Below are 18,364 nucleotides of genomic sequence, written 5' to 3'. Positions count from 1 at the left end.
ATGTTATCTATTATTGCCATCTGTGCATCATCTTAATTATCTTATCCTTATGACCGTTCTCTTCTTTTGGACTTAAACTGTGGAAGGACAAGAAATTTGGTCCGTTCATTAAGTCTGAACATTGACCAAAATTCTTGTCAAATGATATCATCATTAATACTGTAATGTTTTTAGATGCAATATTTGAAGTGGATACACCCAGTTGTGACAGCTGCAGATTTAGTTGGTCCACTATTAAAGCCATTGTTATTGTAAACAAGGCAATTGGCTTGTCCTGCATGCATGGGGAAAAAGATGCACATCTGGATGTATGTCATAGTCCTGTCTAACTAACTACCAGACCATGAGGAAAAATCATTTTGTAAACAAAGGTTCACATCTTTAATGATGTAACTCACTGAGTAACATCAGAGGAAAAACACAGAAAACCCCAAACAATGTACAGTAGAGCACATTTATTAAGTATTTTTAGTTAGAATAAAAAAATTGAATATATGTGGATTTACAATAATACCTTTAGCAGCAAGTATTCATTAGTACAATACCGTAAATTGTGTATTCTACTTCAATTACATAACTGTATAAAACATCTTTTCCTTTAGAACGAAAAAAGAACAACTCTCAAAAACACATTTTGAAATCCCTTAATGGTCGCTGCAAATAATGTCAGATTCTATATTTCATTTTACTATCCCACAGATTATGTACAGAATCTCACAAAAGTGAGTACATCCCTCACATTTCAAGGACCATTTTATTACAAAACTGTGTAAATTCAATTGGTAGATAACTTAAGAGTACAGTATAGGATTTACTATCCTCTGAAATATAACAACCTGTCTAAGTAGGTACACCTCACAGTGAACGTGTCCAAAGTGTGCCCAAAGTTTGATATTTTTGTTCAAGAGTATTATTGTTATAAACATTTTACTTAGTTTCTTATTATTTTTGGCGACTGTCATCTTCCTCAATAAGGTTTGTTTTCCTTATCATCACATCCACCATACCAATTTCCAAAGTGAAGGGATCATGATCCAACTCAGAATGTCACATGGCACATTCAAATTCATGTTTGAACCACATCTCCACAGTGCCAAAGGCACTCATGTCACCCCTAACTATGACCGTACTTATTGGTACTTATGTTGCTAGTAATTTAAACAATAATGGCTGCAGGTTGACTCGTTTTCAGTGGAATGTATACTGTTATATACGCTGTACACAGACTACTCTGGTATAAATGATATCTCAGTTTAATATTCATACAAAGGAGTGTTACGGCCAGGCTGGGAAACAAGCAAAAAACACAATAAGAATAACGTCCAAACATCATTTTACGAGTATAAGTCAAAATGATGCATCTTGTGAGAAAAAAAAGTCATACTGTTAAAAGGATAGTCGCGAGCGTGGTTGCTGTTGGAATCTTGCAAAGTTACACTTTTGTATACAGTCAGTTTCACAAATAGAATATTCAGTGTTTTTGCACATAAATAATTAGATTACCATCAATTTAAGCGGTTTATAAATATTGTGCCACAATCAGTCCGAGTCCATGGTTCTCGCCCGGAAAAGGGTGGAGTGCCATCTCCGGGTTGGGGAAGAGACCCTGCCCCAAGTGGAGGAGTTCAAGTACCTCGGAGTCTTGTTCACGAGTGAGGGAAGAGTGGATCGTGAGATCGACAGGCGGATTGGTGCGGCGTCTTCAGTAATGCGGACGCTGTATCGATCCGTTGTGGTGAAGAAGGAGCTGAGCCGTAAGGCAAAGCTCTCAATTTACCCGTCGATCTACGTTCCCATCCTCACCTATGGTCATGAGCTTTGGGTTATGACCGAAAGGACAAGATCACGGGTACAAGCGGCCGAAATGAGTTTCCTCCGCCGGGTGGCGGGGCTCTCCCTTAGAGATAGGGTGAGAAGCTCTGTCATCCGGGGGAGCTCAAAGTAAAGCCGCTGCTCCTCCACATCGAAAGGACCCAGATGAGGTGGTTCGGGCATCTGGTCAGGATGCCACCCGAACGCCTCCTTAGGGAGGTGTTTAGGGCACGTCCGACCGGTAGGAGGCCACGGGGAAGACCCAGGACATGTTGGGAAGACTATGTCTCCCGGCTGGCCTGGGAACGCCTCGAGATCCCCCGGGAAGAACTGGACGAAGTGGCTGGGGAGAGGGAAGTCTGGCCTTCCCTGCTTAGGCTGCTGCCCCCGCGACCCGACCTCGGATAAGCGGAAGAAGATGGATGGATGGATAAATATTGTGCAAACATTTGTCTATTCAAGGTGACACAACTACCCAAACTGAAATAGTCCATTTTGTTGCTTTTGAGTAGTGGGGTCTTATTATGATTTTTTCCCCCTACATTTAAAACACTTCCCTGTCGTCTACATAACACATAATTCGTCGTTTTGTGGGCAGTCTTATTAACGTGCCGAAGTCCTCCAGACCAAGCCCTCTTTGACTGCTTCTCTACCTTGTTGGCCATGTTGTAGTTTTAGCACTTTATATCAAGTCTACTGACAGATATAATCAGAACCATACACGCTACTTTTTATCAGAAATGGTAACAGCGGAGGATTTTAGCATCCATGTGCATGTATGGGCTGGTCTGCCCCACAACAAGAGAATAGAGAAAAATAAGGAACTGGAAAATGACGGACTCGTGCAAAGCTCTTCGTGTAAACCTCTGCCATATATGTAGATAACTGCTGACGTAACTAAGACAAAATATGTCACTAAAGTCTCAAATTCCAAAGACTCGTTTTGAGCAAGTTTTGAAGAAAGCAAGATTGTTTTGTAAATATGTCCGCCATGCCTCCATGTTTTGATTTCGAATTTCCGGCACTCATGGGGATCCCAAATACAAAAAACAGGTATCAACAGGTAATGTAAAAAAAGTTGGTTTTGCATAAAAGGTCTTCTTTAAGATATGGCAGATCTCAAGAGACAAACTTTTGGGGCAGACATTTGTTTTTTCATTTTAATACTCCTTCAAATGTCTCATCTGTGTTTGACAATTGTAAAACCCAATGTAAAGATAGTCCATAGAGTTTCTTTGTACTGAAAGAGATTAATTGTTGTTTGAAGACACAAATACCTCCAAATTACATAGAGTAGGGAAACACCTAACTCAGATGGAATGGTAATTGTTGGAAGGTGATAATAGCCTGTCTTTTTGATGTCTCCAACAACAATCACAGAGTTGATGACGCCACAGGTTCCTCTGGAGCACTGTTGTGGTCCTGAGGGGCCACTGGCAGAGACTCTATCTCAGTGGCCGAGACAGATTGGCTGAGTTCTCTCAGGGAGCTTTTAGTTATGTCCAGGCATGCACGTTTCAGAATGTGACGGACCTTTTTTCCCAGCAGCATATAGAGCAGCGGGTTAATGCAGCTGTTGAAAAAGCCTAAGCTGGTGGCCAGAGGAAAACCCATTTTAAGTACGTTATGTAGATAGAGTGAGGAATGTATAGATAGCTCCATCAGGCTAAAGATGTGAAAAGGAGCCCAGCATAAAAAGAAGGCCAGGATCATGGCGGAGACTGTTTTAGTGAAGCTAGACAGACGAACGGAGCCTTGAGATTGAGTGACTCTCACGGTCAGAAGGATGCTGGTCACACATATAGCAGAGAATGGCAGGAGGAAGCCCACTGTGGTACGGATGGAGACTATCAGAATGTGACTTACAGCTGCTGAGCGTTCATCCTTTGAATGGAAATTGTTAAAGCATACCACTTTGTTATGTAAGCGCACTGTATCCCGAAAGATGAGCGCAGGGCAGCTCATGGCGGCAGCTATAGCCCACACGCTGACACTTACCATCCAGGCTCTAGCTACAGTTCGACACCTCTGAGACCAGTTGTGATGGACCAGCGACACGTATCTGTCAATACTGAGCACTGTAAGGAACAGAACACTCGCGTACATGTTCATCACCGACACAAAGGAATTAATCTTGCACATGGCCACACCAAAGCCCCAGTGGAAGTCCCGCAGGATGTAATCGATGTAGAAGGGGAGGAAGAGCACAAAGACAAAGTCGGCTAGTGCCAAATTGAGCAGCCAAACGCTGTTAACAGTTCTTTTGCTCTTGCATCCCGTCACCCAAATGACAATTCCGTTTCCAATCAGGCCCAGCACAAACGAAACAACATAGATGATCACTGAGATAATGTGCATCGCCTCTCCTTGCTTCTGGTCTACTTGAAGTTCTTCCATGTCACCGTACTCCATGTAGTCATAGCTGTAGTTTCCATAGTCCTCTCCGGAGTCTGCCATCACTGCGTTGAGGTTACCTGCAGGGCAAATTTGATAGTATGTGATCGAGCTGTCCCTTTAAGAAGTTTATGTAAAGAATAACATACAGTACCTCCTGCCTTATACCCTCACAATTGGCCCGCGACTCCTCTTCTCGTGGCTCATTCAGTTCCTGTGTTGAAGTTAGTGTTGGGTGTGCCCTGGAACATAATGTGAAGATCCATTTGGGTCAACTGTGTAGCAAGTGAGACCATGGTTGACAGACGAGGCGGGAAAAACCACAAGAGTATGATTCACTTTGTGCACGGTTAAGGAACTTTGAGAAAGGAAGACAATAATTGTTGTGCAACTTCATTTTCCACTGCAGTCAATATCATCAACAAGCTACCAGGGTGAAAAGTCATCTACAGTATTTCTCTTGCATTCTTAAGTTAGGTAGAAACATGATTTTAATTCAAGCTGTGGGAAACAATTTAAATTAGACAATGGGTTGTTTGTTTTAAAATCGATACTGTATCTTTACGGGCTGATACACTCATGGGTACTGCTTTTGAACTCTTGTCACTTTTGACTAAGAACAGTTAACATGGCGTCTAATTATTACCTCACTATATATCAATATATATTTGTCCTTCGGCTTTTCCTGTCAGGGGCCGCCACAGCGAGTCAATCGCATGAGTGATTTGGCTTAGGGTTTTTTTGTTTTTGTTTTTTTTACCCCAGAGGCCCTTTCTGACGCAACTCTTCCATTTGTCTGGGCTTGGGACTGACACTGGATATCTAATGGTCGCATGTTGGGGGGCCCCGTCTGAGTATTAAACCTACACTATGTGGACAAAAAGCAGCAGACCCTCCTGTTTTAAGGATTGTAGCTTCAATGAAAGAAGAAAATAATCCTCTCCGATACTGTCAGAGCAGCATAGAGCTCCCTGTCCTCCCAGCAATACATGATCAACATCTGGGTAACACATTCTGTAGTGTAGCCCATACAATTCCCTTAGTTTTCGCTATTATCCTGGAAATGTCCCCTATTTTTTTATCAATCAATCAATCAGAGTTGATTTATATAGCCCTTAATCACAAGTGTCTCAAAGGGCTGCACAAGCCGTAACGATCCCACGGCTCAGATCCCACATGAGGGCAAGAAAAACTCAACCCAATGCGCACAATGAGAAAAGTGGGGACCCCCCTCCCTGGACATTTTTTAAATGTAGATGTTGACAGGTATAAGCCAACATGGCTTAAGTATGTATAAAAAATTGAAAAAAACAAAACAAATAAACGCTTAACTCATTGAAATAATCACAAACAATTGTCACATTAATCATGTACAGTATCCATCCATTTTCTACTGCTTGTCCCTTATTGTCGCATTATCCATGCAAAAATTGTTGCATTAATCATGTATATATTAATTACGTAATTTATTTTGAGGGCTCATGCTCCTTTACCTTAACTGTAGATCAGTGGTTCTTAACCTGTGTTTGATCGAACCCTAGGGGTTCGGTGAGTCGGCCTCAGGGGTTCGGCGGAGCCTCCACCGCGGAGGTCAAGACACACCCGACTCATTGTGTAAATAACAACTTTTCCCTATCGGCGTATTATGGATACCCCCAAACAATGTTCCCCCTAATTTTCCATATGCGTGAGCAAACGCAAAAACTCCTTGAGCATTCAGTGGAGCACATGTGAGCAACATAAGACGTGCACATGCACTGTGGCCACACCAGCAGCACACCTGTCCCAAACCTGACTAAATAACAAGTTAAATGTTTTATTATTATAATCAAATGACAGCAGTCATTTCCATGAGATTATTTTCTAATATACGTGTTTTGACCCACTTACAATGACAATAACAAAACATTGTTTTTTCAGGAGCTGTGTAATAGTATTGTATGTCTGGGTGAGGGTCCTGCTTTGGAAATAATTTGTATCCCTTTCAGATATCGCATTTAGTTCCCACTTAAACATTCACATGTTGCACAATGAGACGTAAACATGGGATCATGCGTACATTCCTTTAACTTTCTGTTTGTAAAATATATCTTTATTAGTATTTCTTTAATATAATAGCATAATTTCATGATTATTCATGATTAAAATTAAGAATTCTATTTTATTTTTTTCCACTAAAGAAGGGTTCGGTGAATAAGCATATGAAACTGGTGGGGTTCGGTACCTAAGGTTAAGAACCACTGCTGTAGATGGTTACCTGAAAAAAAGCGTACTATATGGTCGGTGGAGACAAAAAATACAAATGATATGGTCAGTAATAAGGTCAATGCAAAGAAGAGTGAGGAGACTCTGACTGGTGTGCTCACTAGCAAATTTCACTTCAAAATACACGTCAATAAGATATTAGATAAAACTTACCAAGTTTTGAGCAAATAAAGAAAAACATTTTTTTTTTATTTCCTCTTTTTTTAAGTGATTATGCAAGCAACCTGTGAAGATTAATCCAAATTCAAAAGTGTGATTAACCTTATTTAAAAATTTGATAATTTAACAGCACTAATAAAATCATGAATATGCTTCTGATTGTGTTAAAAATATCATTGTCATTGTGCTACACAATGTGAAGAATAATATAATTTGGCACATATATTTGGAAAACGTGTTTTTGTAGATTTTTTTTGTTTTGAGTTTGTGTTTGAACATGCATGCATACAACATGATACATCACAATTTCCAGTTTCTGTATTCAACTTGTTTGAAAAGGAGTAGGGATAAGCAGAGTTTATTTAATCCTATACCAGGGGTCACCAACCTTTTTGAAACCAAGAGCTACTTCTTGGGTACTGATTAATGCGAAGGGCTACCAGTTTGATACACACTTAAATAAATTGCCAGAAATAGCCAATTTGCTCAATTTACCTTTAACTCTATGTTATTATTAATAATTAATGATATTTATCTTTGTGGAAACACTGATCATCTTAATGATTTCTCACAATAAATATATATAGAAACAGATAAATATCAATATGCAACACTTTATTTTTATATTTTCTCTAAGTGCACATTTTTGAAATTTAACATTTTCAAATGATGACTTCTAAGACAGTCTTGTGAAATCACAATATCCCATTTTAACTAGCTAGCCACTAACATTTTTTAACAAATCATGAATTACTTTGCACCATGTTTGTATAAATAATAACTCATGTAAAATACAAAAGTCAACTCTCAAATTTTTAAATAAATCATGTCACACTTTGAACTGGACACCAAATCTATTATATGTTTCTTTGTCAGTTAGTGAAGACCAAGTCTTTAAAATATTTTCTTGGATTTTCAAATTCTATTTGAGTTTTGTCTCTCTTAGAATTAAAAATGTCGAGCAAAGCGAGACCAGCTTGCTAGTAAATAAATAAAATTTAAAAAATAGAGGCAGCTCACTGGTAAGTGCTGCTATTTGAGCTATTTTTAGAACAGGCCAGCGGGCTACTCAGCTGGTCCTTACGGGCTACCTGGTGCCCGCGGGCACCGCGTTGGTGACCCCTGTCCTATACCATTTTCCTTTATATAGCAGTTGCTAAAACTTTTGTTCACTTCCTGCTCTCAATTTAGTCACAATATACTCCGTAAGTAATAACAATATAAATAATAATTGGTGAAGTAAGTTATATTTCATATGGTGAGATAAGTAAGATTACCTTGAAAATGAATGGATGGACATTCAGAATGTTTATCATGGTTCTTCTTCTTTGTACTTTGTAAACACTTTAAGTTTGAATAGTTTCTTGAAGTGGATCATATTAGTACATTGTTTGATTTCTTTGCTTAATTCATTCAATTTTTTTTTTTGAAATATGATACAAGAAATATGATGCAAGTAAGTGATTGCTTAACTTTCATCCGCCCAGCTTTTACAAAAATCACATATGTTGATGTGTGTATGATCTTTTTGAAAATATAATATAATATATGCGAAACTAAACAAAAAAATGACTGTTACACACATTGTGTAAACCAGAAGTATGTTTACTGTTCGTGTAAATACAAAATACATACAGTATACTCTTTATTATTACTTTTAGGAGTTCAAAACTCCTCTTGAAATAAACTAATCTTAAAGTAGATCTTACCGAGCACCGAAGCAGCACATGGACGTTTTTTTCACACCCAAACACAGAGACACTGACCGCCCTTTGGTTACGTTATTCCAAACCTTGTCCGTTGACGTTCCCCCCTCGCAAAATCCCGTGTGCAGTCTTTCCGTGAGTACATCCAAACTAAACTTTGTCGGCTTTCAGCGCGCCGGGATGTGTGTGGTGGGCGCGTCCCCGCGGCTGACGCGTCACACACACACGCACACACGCACTGCGGTGGGTAGCAAACTTGTTATTGGTCACCCTCCCTGACAAGAATGCGTTCATTCATTGGAGCTTTGGCTGCTTCTCACAGCCGCGACCCTCTCTCAATAAACACACAGGGCCTGAATGTTGCAGATGTTCTGATCACACCCTGTAATATTATGGCCAAATTTATGCAAGCAGTGACAATGATAAATCCCCATTTAGCATTGTTGCCCTTTAAGACAATGACACGTGTCTTGGTAGCAGACTCATGGACCCAATTGTGCATAAGAAGCATTGAGTGCACAATATTTACTTTTTGGGACTCTTTCTGCTGAGTGTCAAAAAGTGAGTCGCACACAGTCTAAAATAAATGCATGAGAAATGTGCATTTATGATGAATACAGTCTTGATTTAGTTGAGTTCATGTAAAAAAAAATGTCCAGGGTGTACCCTGTGTACCCTGCATGCCTTCCGCCCGAATGCAGCTGGGATCGGCTCCATGCAGCCATAGGCACCGATCCCGTGGGTGCTTCGGGGCCCGAGCACCCAGGGACAATGCGGAGCACCCACGTGGGATTGATGGCAACTTTCAATTTTTGTAGTAATTTTTGAAAAATCCATGTTGTTGTTAAATGGTGAATGGTAAATGGGTTATACTTGTATAGCGCTTTTCTACCTTCAAGGTACTCAAAGCGCTTTGACACTATTTCCACATTCACCCATTCACACACACATTCACACACTGATGGTGGGAGCTGCCATGCAAGGCCCAAACCACGACCCATCAGGAGCAAGGGTGAAGTGTCTTGCCCAAGGACACAACGGACGTGACTAGGTTGGTAGAAGCTGGGGATTGAACCAGGAACCCTCAGGTTGCTGGCACGGCCACTCTCCCAACCGCGCCAAGCCGTCCCCAAACCTGTTGATCATTTTGTGACGAGTTTGTTCCGTTTTACATAATAAAAAAGTCTCAAATCATATAGTTTAAAATGAACCAAACCTATCCAAGATTTCATTGTACCCGATAATGAACTAATGACACAATCATCTTGACTTTAAACACACTACGTATGAGTGAATGAAGAGCACACTTAGTCAACAGTCATATTAGTCAACAGTCATACATGTCACACTAAGGGTTGCAGTATGAACAATGCCAACACTGTCATAAATATGCAAGCAGTATGCAAATATGCAAGCAGTGACAATGATAAATCCCCATTTAGCATGTTGCCCTTTAAGACAGGGGTGTCCAAAGTGCGGCCCGGGGGCCATTTGCGGCCCACAGCTAATTGTTTACCGGCCCGCCACACATTCTGCAAAAATTGCAAAATTGATAATATGGCAAAAATTAAAAAAAACATTGAAAAAAAGTGGAATGAGGTGAAATCTAACAAGAAAAAGTTGCAATGTTGACACAAAGCTGCCATGCAGGCTGTTTTTTTTCTTTTGTCTTTATTTTTTATTTTTTTGCCATTGCTAAAAAAAAAAAAAAAAGACTAAAAATCTATGTTATAATGAATTATTACTTAAAAAATATCACTTTAAAATGTTTAATGTGGAAAAAATATTGCATGTATTGTGTGGTTGCCATATAAAAACATCAAAGTTTTATTTGACAAAAGAGCATAAAACAAACAAAATAATAGTTCAAACGTAAAATGGACAGATATAGCTGAAGTTGATCTCGTAATTTAAGTGTTAAAAGTAAAAAAAAACTAATAAAAATGTATCACTTTATGAGTGGGGGACCTTTTGGATCCCAAATATATTTAGTAGGATTTTATTTAACTTTTCACTGTGATTACTCAAAAATATTAAAGAATTAAAATCAATGGTGTCCTGCATTATTGATCTTTTAAGGCTCTAATTACAAAATACTGCATATTTCAGTTTTACTATAAAAAACAAAGTTGTCTTTGACAGAAAACCTTTTTTTTATTATTACTTTATATCAACCTCAAGTTGATAGAGATTTACTGTAAGCGTTAAATAAAAAATAATAATAATTTGACTTATTTTTAACAGTTTAATGACTGAGACCCTTTATAGTCCCCGGGAGCCCTAAAGGTTAAAACAAAAAAAAATCCATATATTTTTGTTAAGGTTTGAAAATGAAAAATATCATAATGGCCCCCGCATACTTAAATTTTTCCGTGTACGGCCCTCAGTGGTAAAAGTTTGGACACCCCTGCTTTAAGACAATGACACGTGTCTTGGTAGCAGACTCATGGAGCCAATTGTGCATAAGAAGCATTGAGTGCACAGTATTTACTTTGTGGGACTTTTTCTGCTGAGTGTCAAAAAGTGAGTTGCACACAGTTTAAATAAATGCATGAAAAATGTGCATTTATGATTAATACAGTCTCGATTTAGTTGATAAGTTCATGTAAAAAAAAATAAATGTCCATGGTGTACCCTGCATGCCTTCCGCCCGAATGCAGCTGGGATCGGCTCCATGCAGACATAGGCGCCGATCCTGTGGGTGCTTCGGGGCCCGAGCACCCACGGACAATGCCGAGCACCCACGTGGGATTGATGGCAACTTTCAATTTTTGTAGTAATTTTTGAAAAATCCATCTTGTTGTTGATGGTTTTGTGACGAGTTTGTTCCGTTTTACATAATAAAAAAGTCCCAAATCATATAGTCTAAAATTAACCAAACCTATCCAAGATTTCATTGTACCAGATAATGAACTAATGACACAATCATCTTGACTTTAAACACACTGCATACGAGTGAAGGAATGCATACTTAGTCAACAGCCATACATGTCACACTAAGGGTGGCAGTATTAACAATGCCAACACTGTCATAAATATGCAAGCAGTATGCAATATGCAAGTAAATATGCAAGCAGTGACAATGATAAATCCCCATTTAGCATGTTGCCCTTTAAAACAATGACACATGTCTTGGTAGCAGACTCATGGACCCAATTGTGCATAAGAAACATTGAGTGCACAATATTTACTTTTTGGGACTTTTTCTGCTGAGTGTCAAAAAGTGAGTCGCACACAGTCTAAAATAAATGCATGAAAAATGTGCATTTATGATGAATACATTCTTGATTTAGTTGATAAGTTCATGTAAAAAAAAAAAATGTCCAGGGTGTATCCTGCATGCCTTCCGCCCGAATGCAGCTGGGATCGGCTCCATGCAGCCATAGGCGCCGATCCCGTGGGTGCTTCAGGGCCCGAGCACCCACGTGGGATTGATGGTGTGACGCAGTTGGGAGAGTGGCCGTGGCAGCAACCTAAGGGTTCCTGGTTCAATCCCCACTTTCTACCAACCTCGTCACGTCCGTTGTGTCCTTGAGCAAGACACTTCACCCTTGCTCCTGATGAGTCGTGGTTAGGGCCTTGCATGGCAGCTCCCGCCATCAGTGTGTAAATGTGTGTGTGAATGGGTGAATGTGGAAATAGTGTCAAAGCGCTTTGAGTACTGTTGCGTCTGACCAGATGTTCCTCCATGGGGAATTTAAAACGCTGGTCAATCCCAAGTTCTTTCGATGACACATAAGCTGAGTTCAAATTGATCACCAGAGCAGAATAGGTATTTTGTAATTTATTTTCAAATATTTGAAGAGACCAACCTCGAATAACACATACAAATGCGTAGCCAAAGTTGATCTGAAAAACATCACGGAAACACTCTGTTCTTCAATATCTCCCCCGCCCTCATCTCTCTCACACTCAAAAAAATGACTCATTGGATGAACTCATTTAAAATGAGGGCAGGATTTCCATCCAACAAATATATGTTGCCCCAACTCAAAATTAGTACATTCTCACAATACAATAAAAATGTGTTAATCCAATTTATTTTTAGCAAATAAATCCAAACTGAAATTATTGCAATAACTAAGCGAAATTTATTTACATTTGTCAGAATAATTTTTAACAAATACATCTAAAATGAAATTATTTTGGTTACTAAGTGAAATGTATTTATATGTGCCCAACTCAAAATTAATTGGAAATTAAGCAAGCTAAAAATCACCCTAGATCCCATAAAAACACATCAGACAAAACCTGGTTGGTATTTTTAATGTAGAATAATTCTTAATTCAACAATCTTGAATGTAACACCACAAGATGTCAAAGTTACTTGCAAACACAAACCAAAATGTTGCGTTTGAGTGAAAACAGAACATTAAGAAGTCAATTTTACATAAAGATGTCAGATTTGCTACCAACACATACCAAGAACTTAGTTTTATATAAACAAAGATGTCAAATTGACTTGATACAAAGCACAGAGAACTCAGTTTTAGTTATAAAACACCAAGAAACAGTTTTACCTTTTCTTAAATAACTCGAGGCAAACTTTATGAGAAATGGTTCTCCAAAATAGTTTAAAGTGGTGTAAAATTAACACTCAGCGCCACAAAGGAAACTGCAAAAACACATTTGAGTCCTGCACAAGTGTGCTAATGGAACCATTAGCCTTAATGTACTTAGAGTTCCATCCATCCATTTTCTACCGCTTGTGCCTTTTGGGGTTGCGGGGGGGTGCTGGAGCCTATCTCAGCTGCTTTCAGTAAAGAAAAGAAAACAAGGCAAATACAAAATTCCCATGCATGAAATTGGCAACAAACAAAAATAAATAAGAAAAACTTAACATTCACAGACCAGGAATCTGATACTAATGGGATGCTAGTAGCAAATATCCTTTGAATGTAAGCAAGTAAAAACAAAACATGAGACAGTACTAGCTATTAAAAAAATAAATAAAAAATGAATAAAATCCAAAATCTTGAATCGAACTTAATCCATTTATCCTGAGTTGAGTGATGAAACGGAGGAGAGAAATGGTTGCGAGAAGTGTGGAGGGTAGTCACACTCAGAGATAAAATGGGGAGGTAAAGTTCATCCAGTCTAAACCCTAAAGTAATCGCTCTCCACTCCCCATGACTGCATTTCAAATGTTAATCGTGTACTTCCAGCAGTTCAGTAAACAGCCTCTTCTTCCCTGTAACTTAGTCAATTCTGAGTCCAATTCTCAAGTTCAAAATGTTGTAGGTCATAGATTGTCTTTAAATGGAGTGAAAATGAAGGCAAAAACAATACAACCAAAAATAAAGATCCGATGATGAACTTTGTCAACAAATGTTCACCTCTCATGCAAGCAACTTGATTTTCAGCTGCTGTATCTTTGTGTTCAGCTTGTGCCCATCCAGGTTCATTAGGATCTTCTGGAAAAACTCAAATGTGTACTTGAAGTTGTCTGGAAAGCTTAGATCAAGGGCATAAATGAGCCCAAACATCATTATGATTCCCATGATGACGGTGTCCACGTTGCTCAGGACTTTGATGCCTTCGATAACAACTCCATCGCCATCTCCACGGATTATGTATATCTCATGACTGTGAGGGCAATGTCCTTTTCTGCATCCTCAGTGGCGGAGGCCTGAACAACAACACAAAAACAGAACACTTGTGTTAGGTAAAATGCTGAACACCACTAGCAGAAAATTAATTAGCTTTTTTTTTTTAAAGTCCTCTTTGCCTGTCAAATTAATCATTTATGTATCATGAGTTAAACGTGATTGGAAAGTTAACCATATATATATATAAATATATATATAATAATAATATAATGTTTGAAATTGGCCCGTAAATAACTTCAGCAAGCAGCCATGAACATAATGCAATTGCTGCAACATGATCCTTTAGGCAACCACATCCCTATAGAGATGGACCTGTGGGACAGAAATAGCTATTTTACTCCACAGGGCCTCTGCCCGTTTGCCACTACCAGCTTAGGAGACTCTGACTCTGTCTTTTCTTGCACCTACCATTGATTTCAAACAAAAATTTAAATTCAAAGAGCCCCATTGTTGACAAAATGCCAGTTATTCAAAAAGTTGTAGTGTGTTGAGCTCAAAGGACCACAATATATGTAAATAAGAATGGGTAACACTATTTCATGCTGCTGTGTAACACAAACTATTAACTTACCAGATATTCCTTGAAGAAAGTGTCTGGATCTTCATTGAGGTAGATAACAAGGCTTCTCAGGATGCACTCCCTCCTGATGTCAATGTCGTCACACTAAAGCAGGGTGAAAAATCAAAACAGAATTTAGCAAAATATTGGTGCAACAGTGGCACAGGGAGGGGGGCAAGTTGACGAGAGTGTGTAAAGAAAACTAGATAAACCAATACAGCTTCTGAAGACTAGAGTATAGCATCTTTAACACATTTCTGAGCAGGGCACACAACCATAAAATAAATAAGTGTATATGTGTGTGTGTGTGTGTGTGTATATATATATATATATATATATATATATATATATATATATATATATATATATATATATATATATATATATATATAAAAATTAATAAAACATTTCTACCATTTCTACTTACCAAATCTATGTTTGCCAGAACTTCTTTGATTCGTTGCCCCTTCACTCCTCCTTTGCTTTTGAAGATGTACATCAGCTTGAGTGAAACGTGGTCCAGTTGTGACACAAACTTTGACTGCAGTGGCTTTGTAGTGATCCACAAGAACTCCTCATTAATCTAAAAAATATTCAATAAAATGTATTTAGAAAAATTTGCCATTTTCTTACGGTTAAATATCAATACATAAAAATACAAGTTAACTTACTTCACTCTGCTGGAACAGGGCAGGCCACCGGTTTTTGAATCCCTCTATCATGGGCCTCTGTTCAACGACCTCTCGTTGTCTGTGGGAGAAGGTTTTTTCCATTTTTGCTTTTATCAGCACTTATTGTCACGCTTTTTTATTTCTGATAATAAAGCCATTCTCTTACTTTCCAAGCTTTCTGTGGTTTGGCCTTTTGGGTGCAGTGGTATGTAGTAAACTTCAGCCTTTTTCGCTTTCTTGAAGTTGGCTGCAGCTTTGCCTTGGCCTTATTCCACTGGTCATCTAGTATGTACTCAACTGGCTCTAAAACAGAAAAGTGAGATGTATAGTACTGTTTACGTTTATATGCAGTAACAAGGGGGCCATCCTTTGCGATAGCTACGCCTAATTGATTGGCATAGGACAGTGGACAGCTCATCAGTTAGTGACTCTTGAACTTGTAGTTTATGATGCTGAAATACATCCCAAACTAAAACTTTTTTGACAGGCCAAGAAGCTGTACTTAATATGTAGTGAAATTCAGAAAGGACCTCATCAATAACTGACTTTAGAATATGAACAATATTTTATAACTTCTATAAAATACAAGCAATCTCCTGTTCAATAGATATTTGCAGGTTCAATTATGTTGCATTATCACAACTAAGTGTTTCAAATTCATGATCTGTATCGACAGACTCTATTGGCCCAGCTTCAGATTTGTCTGACATTAGCTTTAAAATCTATCAATGATTGTTGGTTTTGTTTCCTATATTTGTGTGTGTTAAATGTACTGTATAAATTTGTTTTAAATGAGCAACCTAAAAACATACATGGAACCGTTTCATTACGCCTCAGATGTTGATTTATGTGTTGAAAATCAGTTTCTGTTGTAAGGTCTTTGCATGTGCACACATGACACTTGAATGTAGCTACTTCTGCTGTTTTGGGAGTTTGCCGTTTACCATTAACTTTGTATGTATGATTTAGTAGCTTACTCAATGTACTAAAACTGCATGGGCAATCTGTATATGGGCATGGATAGTGATAACTGCCCCTTAAATGCCTATGAGTCTGCCTAAAATGCTGCAACAACAAATACCTGCTAGCTAGTTCCAAACTGCATTCTTTATACTGCCACATTCATAATCCTGAAATAGAGAATAAAGAGAATTAGCATATATCACATCAAAAGGATGACAATGATAGAGATCAACTTGTACCACCATTAAACACATAACCTATTACTTACAATCACTAGGCTGCCACAAGGAGCTTGGTAACGCTTAACATTAGGAGGCTGCCACATGAAGCTTGAAAAAAATGATCAATCTGCAAAAGATGATAACATTTTAAGTTGTGAGTGCAAGTACCAGAATACCTAGAAATGCAGACAAGTTGAAATTGAATAAAAGCTTTAACCAATATAACAAGATAACATTTGAACATTTAGAATAGACTACCAATTATTTGACAAACAAATAAGTTTAAATAATTAAATTAAACACATGAAATTATTTCAAATTCTGCCATTTTATTAAAATATCAAAACACACAGGAACAATATTAACCTTCCTGCATGTATTCACTGACCATGTGTAACCTAGAATCTACATTTACTGCTTAATCGACAGCTTTACTGAAGGAGAGAGGGTTTAAGAGGCAGAGAAAGGCGGAGATGATAGAGTTCAACATAACAGGGCAAGCACAACATCAACCGGATCTGGTGCCTGAACTTCAACCAGATCCGTGTGCGTTGCGTGTCTGCTCCTGTCCGTCAAGGCTCCGTGCACCTTCCACCGTCCTCAAACACCGGCTGCGGTCTCCCTCCGCATCACTGCGAGCACAGCCGGTCTGCTGGAGTGCCGAGACAAACGAATTCTCGCGATAATAAAAGAGATTCACTCGCGATAGCGCGAGATAATACTCTGAATGAGATATAAAACACTATATAATCCTTATAAATACATATTCAATCACACATACAGGCAGTTTCCGGACAGCCGGAGCTGGCGCGCAGCGGACCCAGAGGAAGCACACACATTGAATAAAGTCAAACTACACGGGCAGATATTTATCTCCGACTGTCGCGTCAATAATCTTCCCCGCTCACGCTGCTCCTCACGTTCATCCCGGCATGATTTATGTAATATAATAAGGGAGGGAAAGTTGGTTCACCTCACAATCATGTTGCAGTTTTCCGACTGTTCATGTGTGGACTATTAAGCTAGTGGCCATGGTGGAAGTTACCAAGCTAGCATGCAAAGTCGGACTTTAAAAGTAAAGTTCGCCCCCACAAACAATTCACGAAATGTGGTACAAACTTTATACCATGAATACACTAGCGGTACAGTCTACAGCTACAGTCTAGTACAGCTATATTAAAAAAAAAGAATACTTACCAAAGACCGAGCTGAGCTCCAACCTGCTTCCCGGTTCCTGCTGATTGCGGTGCACTCCCGCCAGAAGACATTATGCTAATGAGTAATGCCCGCGAAGATGATATGCGCATGCGCAGAAGGTGGCTCCAAGTTCTGAACTCATTTATTTTGCATTGATCAACATCAAATCAATCCCATAGGATCAATTATAAGAAATGTTATGTTTCACTGACTAAATATATATGTGTATATTTTAAAACTAGATATTTTTGAATAAATTCAACAATACTTAAATGTGTCACATCTAAGAAGGGCTTGAATCATTTTTTTGAGTGCACCCGAACACATGCCCATTGTATCCCTTATCTAGAGACAGCCTGAGATGGGAAGAAGGGAGGATTCCTCCTCCCTGCGTTCCACCTTGAGGTGGTCCTACAATGTAAGCACTCTTTCATGAGATGATGAGAAAAAGGAAAAGAGTACAATATGGAACATTAGCTATTTGTAATATGACTATGAAAATAAAGAAGTAACTCTTAAATATAGATACTGTATATATAAATATCTGCCTCCGTCAGTACCTTGAAGGTAGAAAAGCGCTATACCAGTATTTACCATTTACCGTGGCAACTTTCAATCTTTATAGTCATTTTTGAAAAATCAATCTTGTTGTTGATAACTTTGTGATGAGTTTGTTCCATTCTACATAATAAAAAAGTCCCAATTCAGCAGTAAGAACATTGCCAACACTGTCATAAACATGTGCCATATAGTGGAACCACACTAAACAACAACGACAAACACATTTGGGAAGAATATTTGCACCGCA

General features: G+C 38.6%; 1 protein-coding gene and 1 long non-coding RNA gene across 2 annotated transcripts in view; one reads left to right on the top strand and one right to left on the bottom strand.

The window, feature by feature from the left end:
• Window positions 1-18,364, top strand: part of LOC133664928 (uncharacterized) — a 36,399-nt gene that overhangs the window by 6,290 nt on the left and 11,745 nt on the right. The gene's annotated exons all lie outside the window — the stretch shown is intronic.
• On the bottom strand, window positions 457-8,525 carry cmklr2 (chemerin chemokine-like receptor 2). The gene is made up of 3 exons (XM_062070691.1): window positions 8,340-8,525; window positions 4,361-4,448; window positions 457-4,286 (listed from the first exon to the last, which is right to left on the bottom strand). The coding sequence occupies exon 3, from the start codon at window positions 4,267-4,269 to the stop codon at window positions 3,187-3,189; it is 1,083 nt and encodes a 360-aa protein (XP_061926675.1). The 5' UTR covers window positions 4,270-4,286; window positions 4,361-4,448; window positions 8,340-8,525; the 3' UTR covers window positions 457-3,186.

Source organism: Entelurus aequoreus, linkage group LG14, assembly GCF_033978785.1.
Source record: "Entelurus aequoreus isolate RoL-2023_Sb linkage group LG14, RoL_Eaeq_v1.1, whole genome shotgun sequence".
Taxonomy (NCBI): Eukaryota; Metazoa; Chordata; class Actinopteri; order Syngnathiformes; family Syngnathidae; genus Entelurus; species Entelurus aequoreus.
This window is presented reverse-complemented; position numbering and strand designations above follow the sequence as displayed.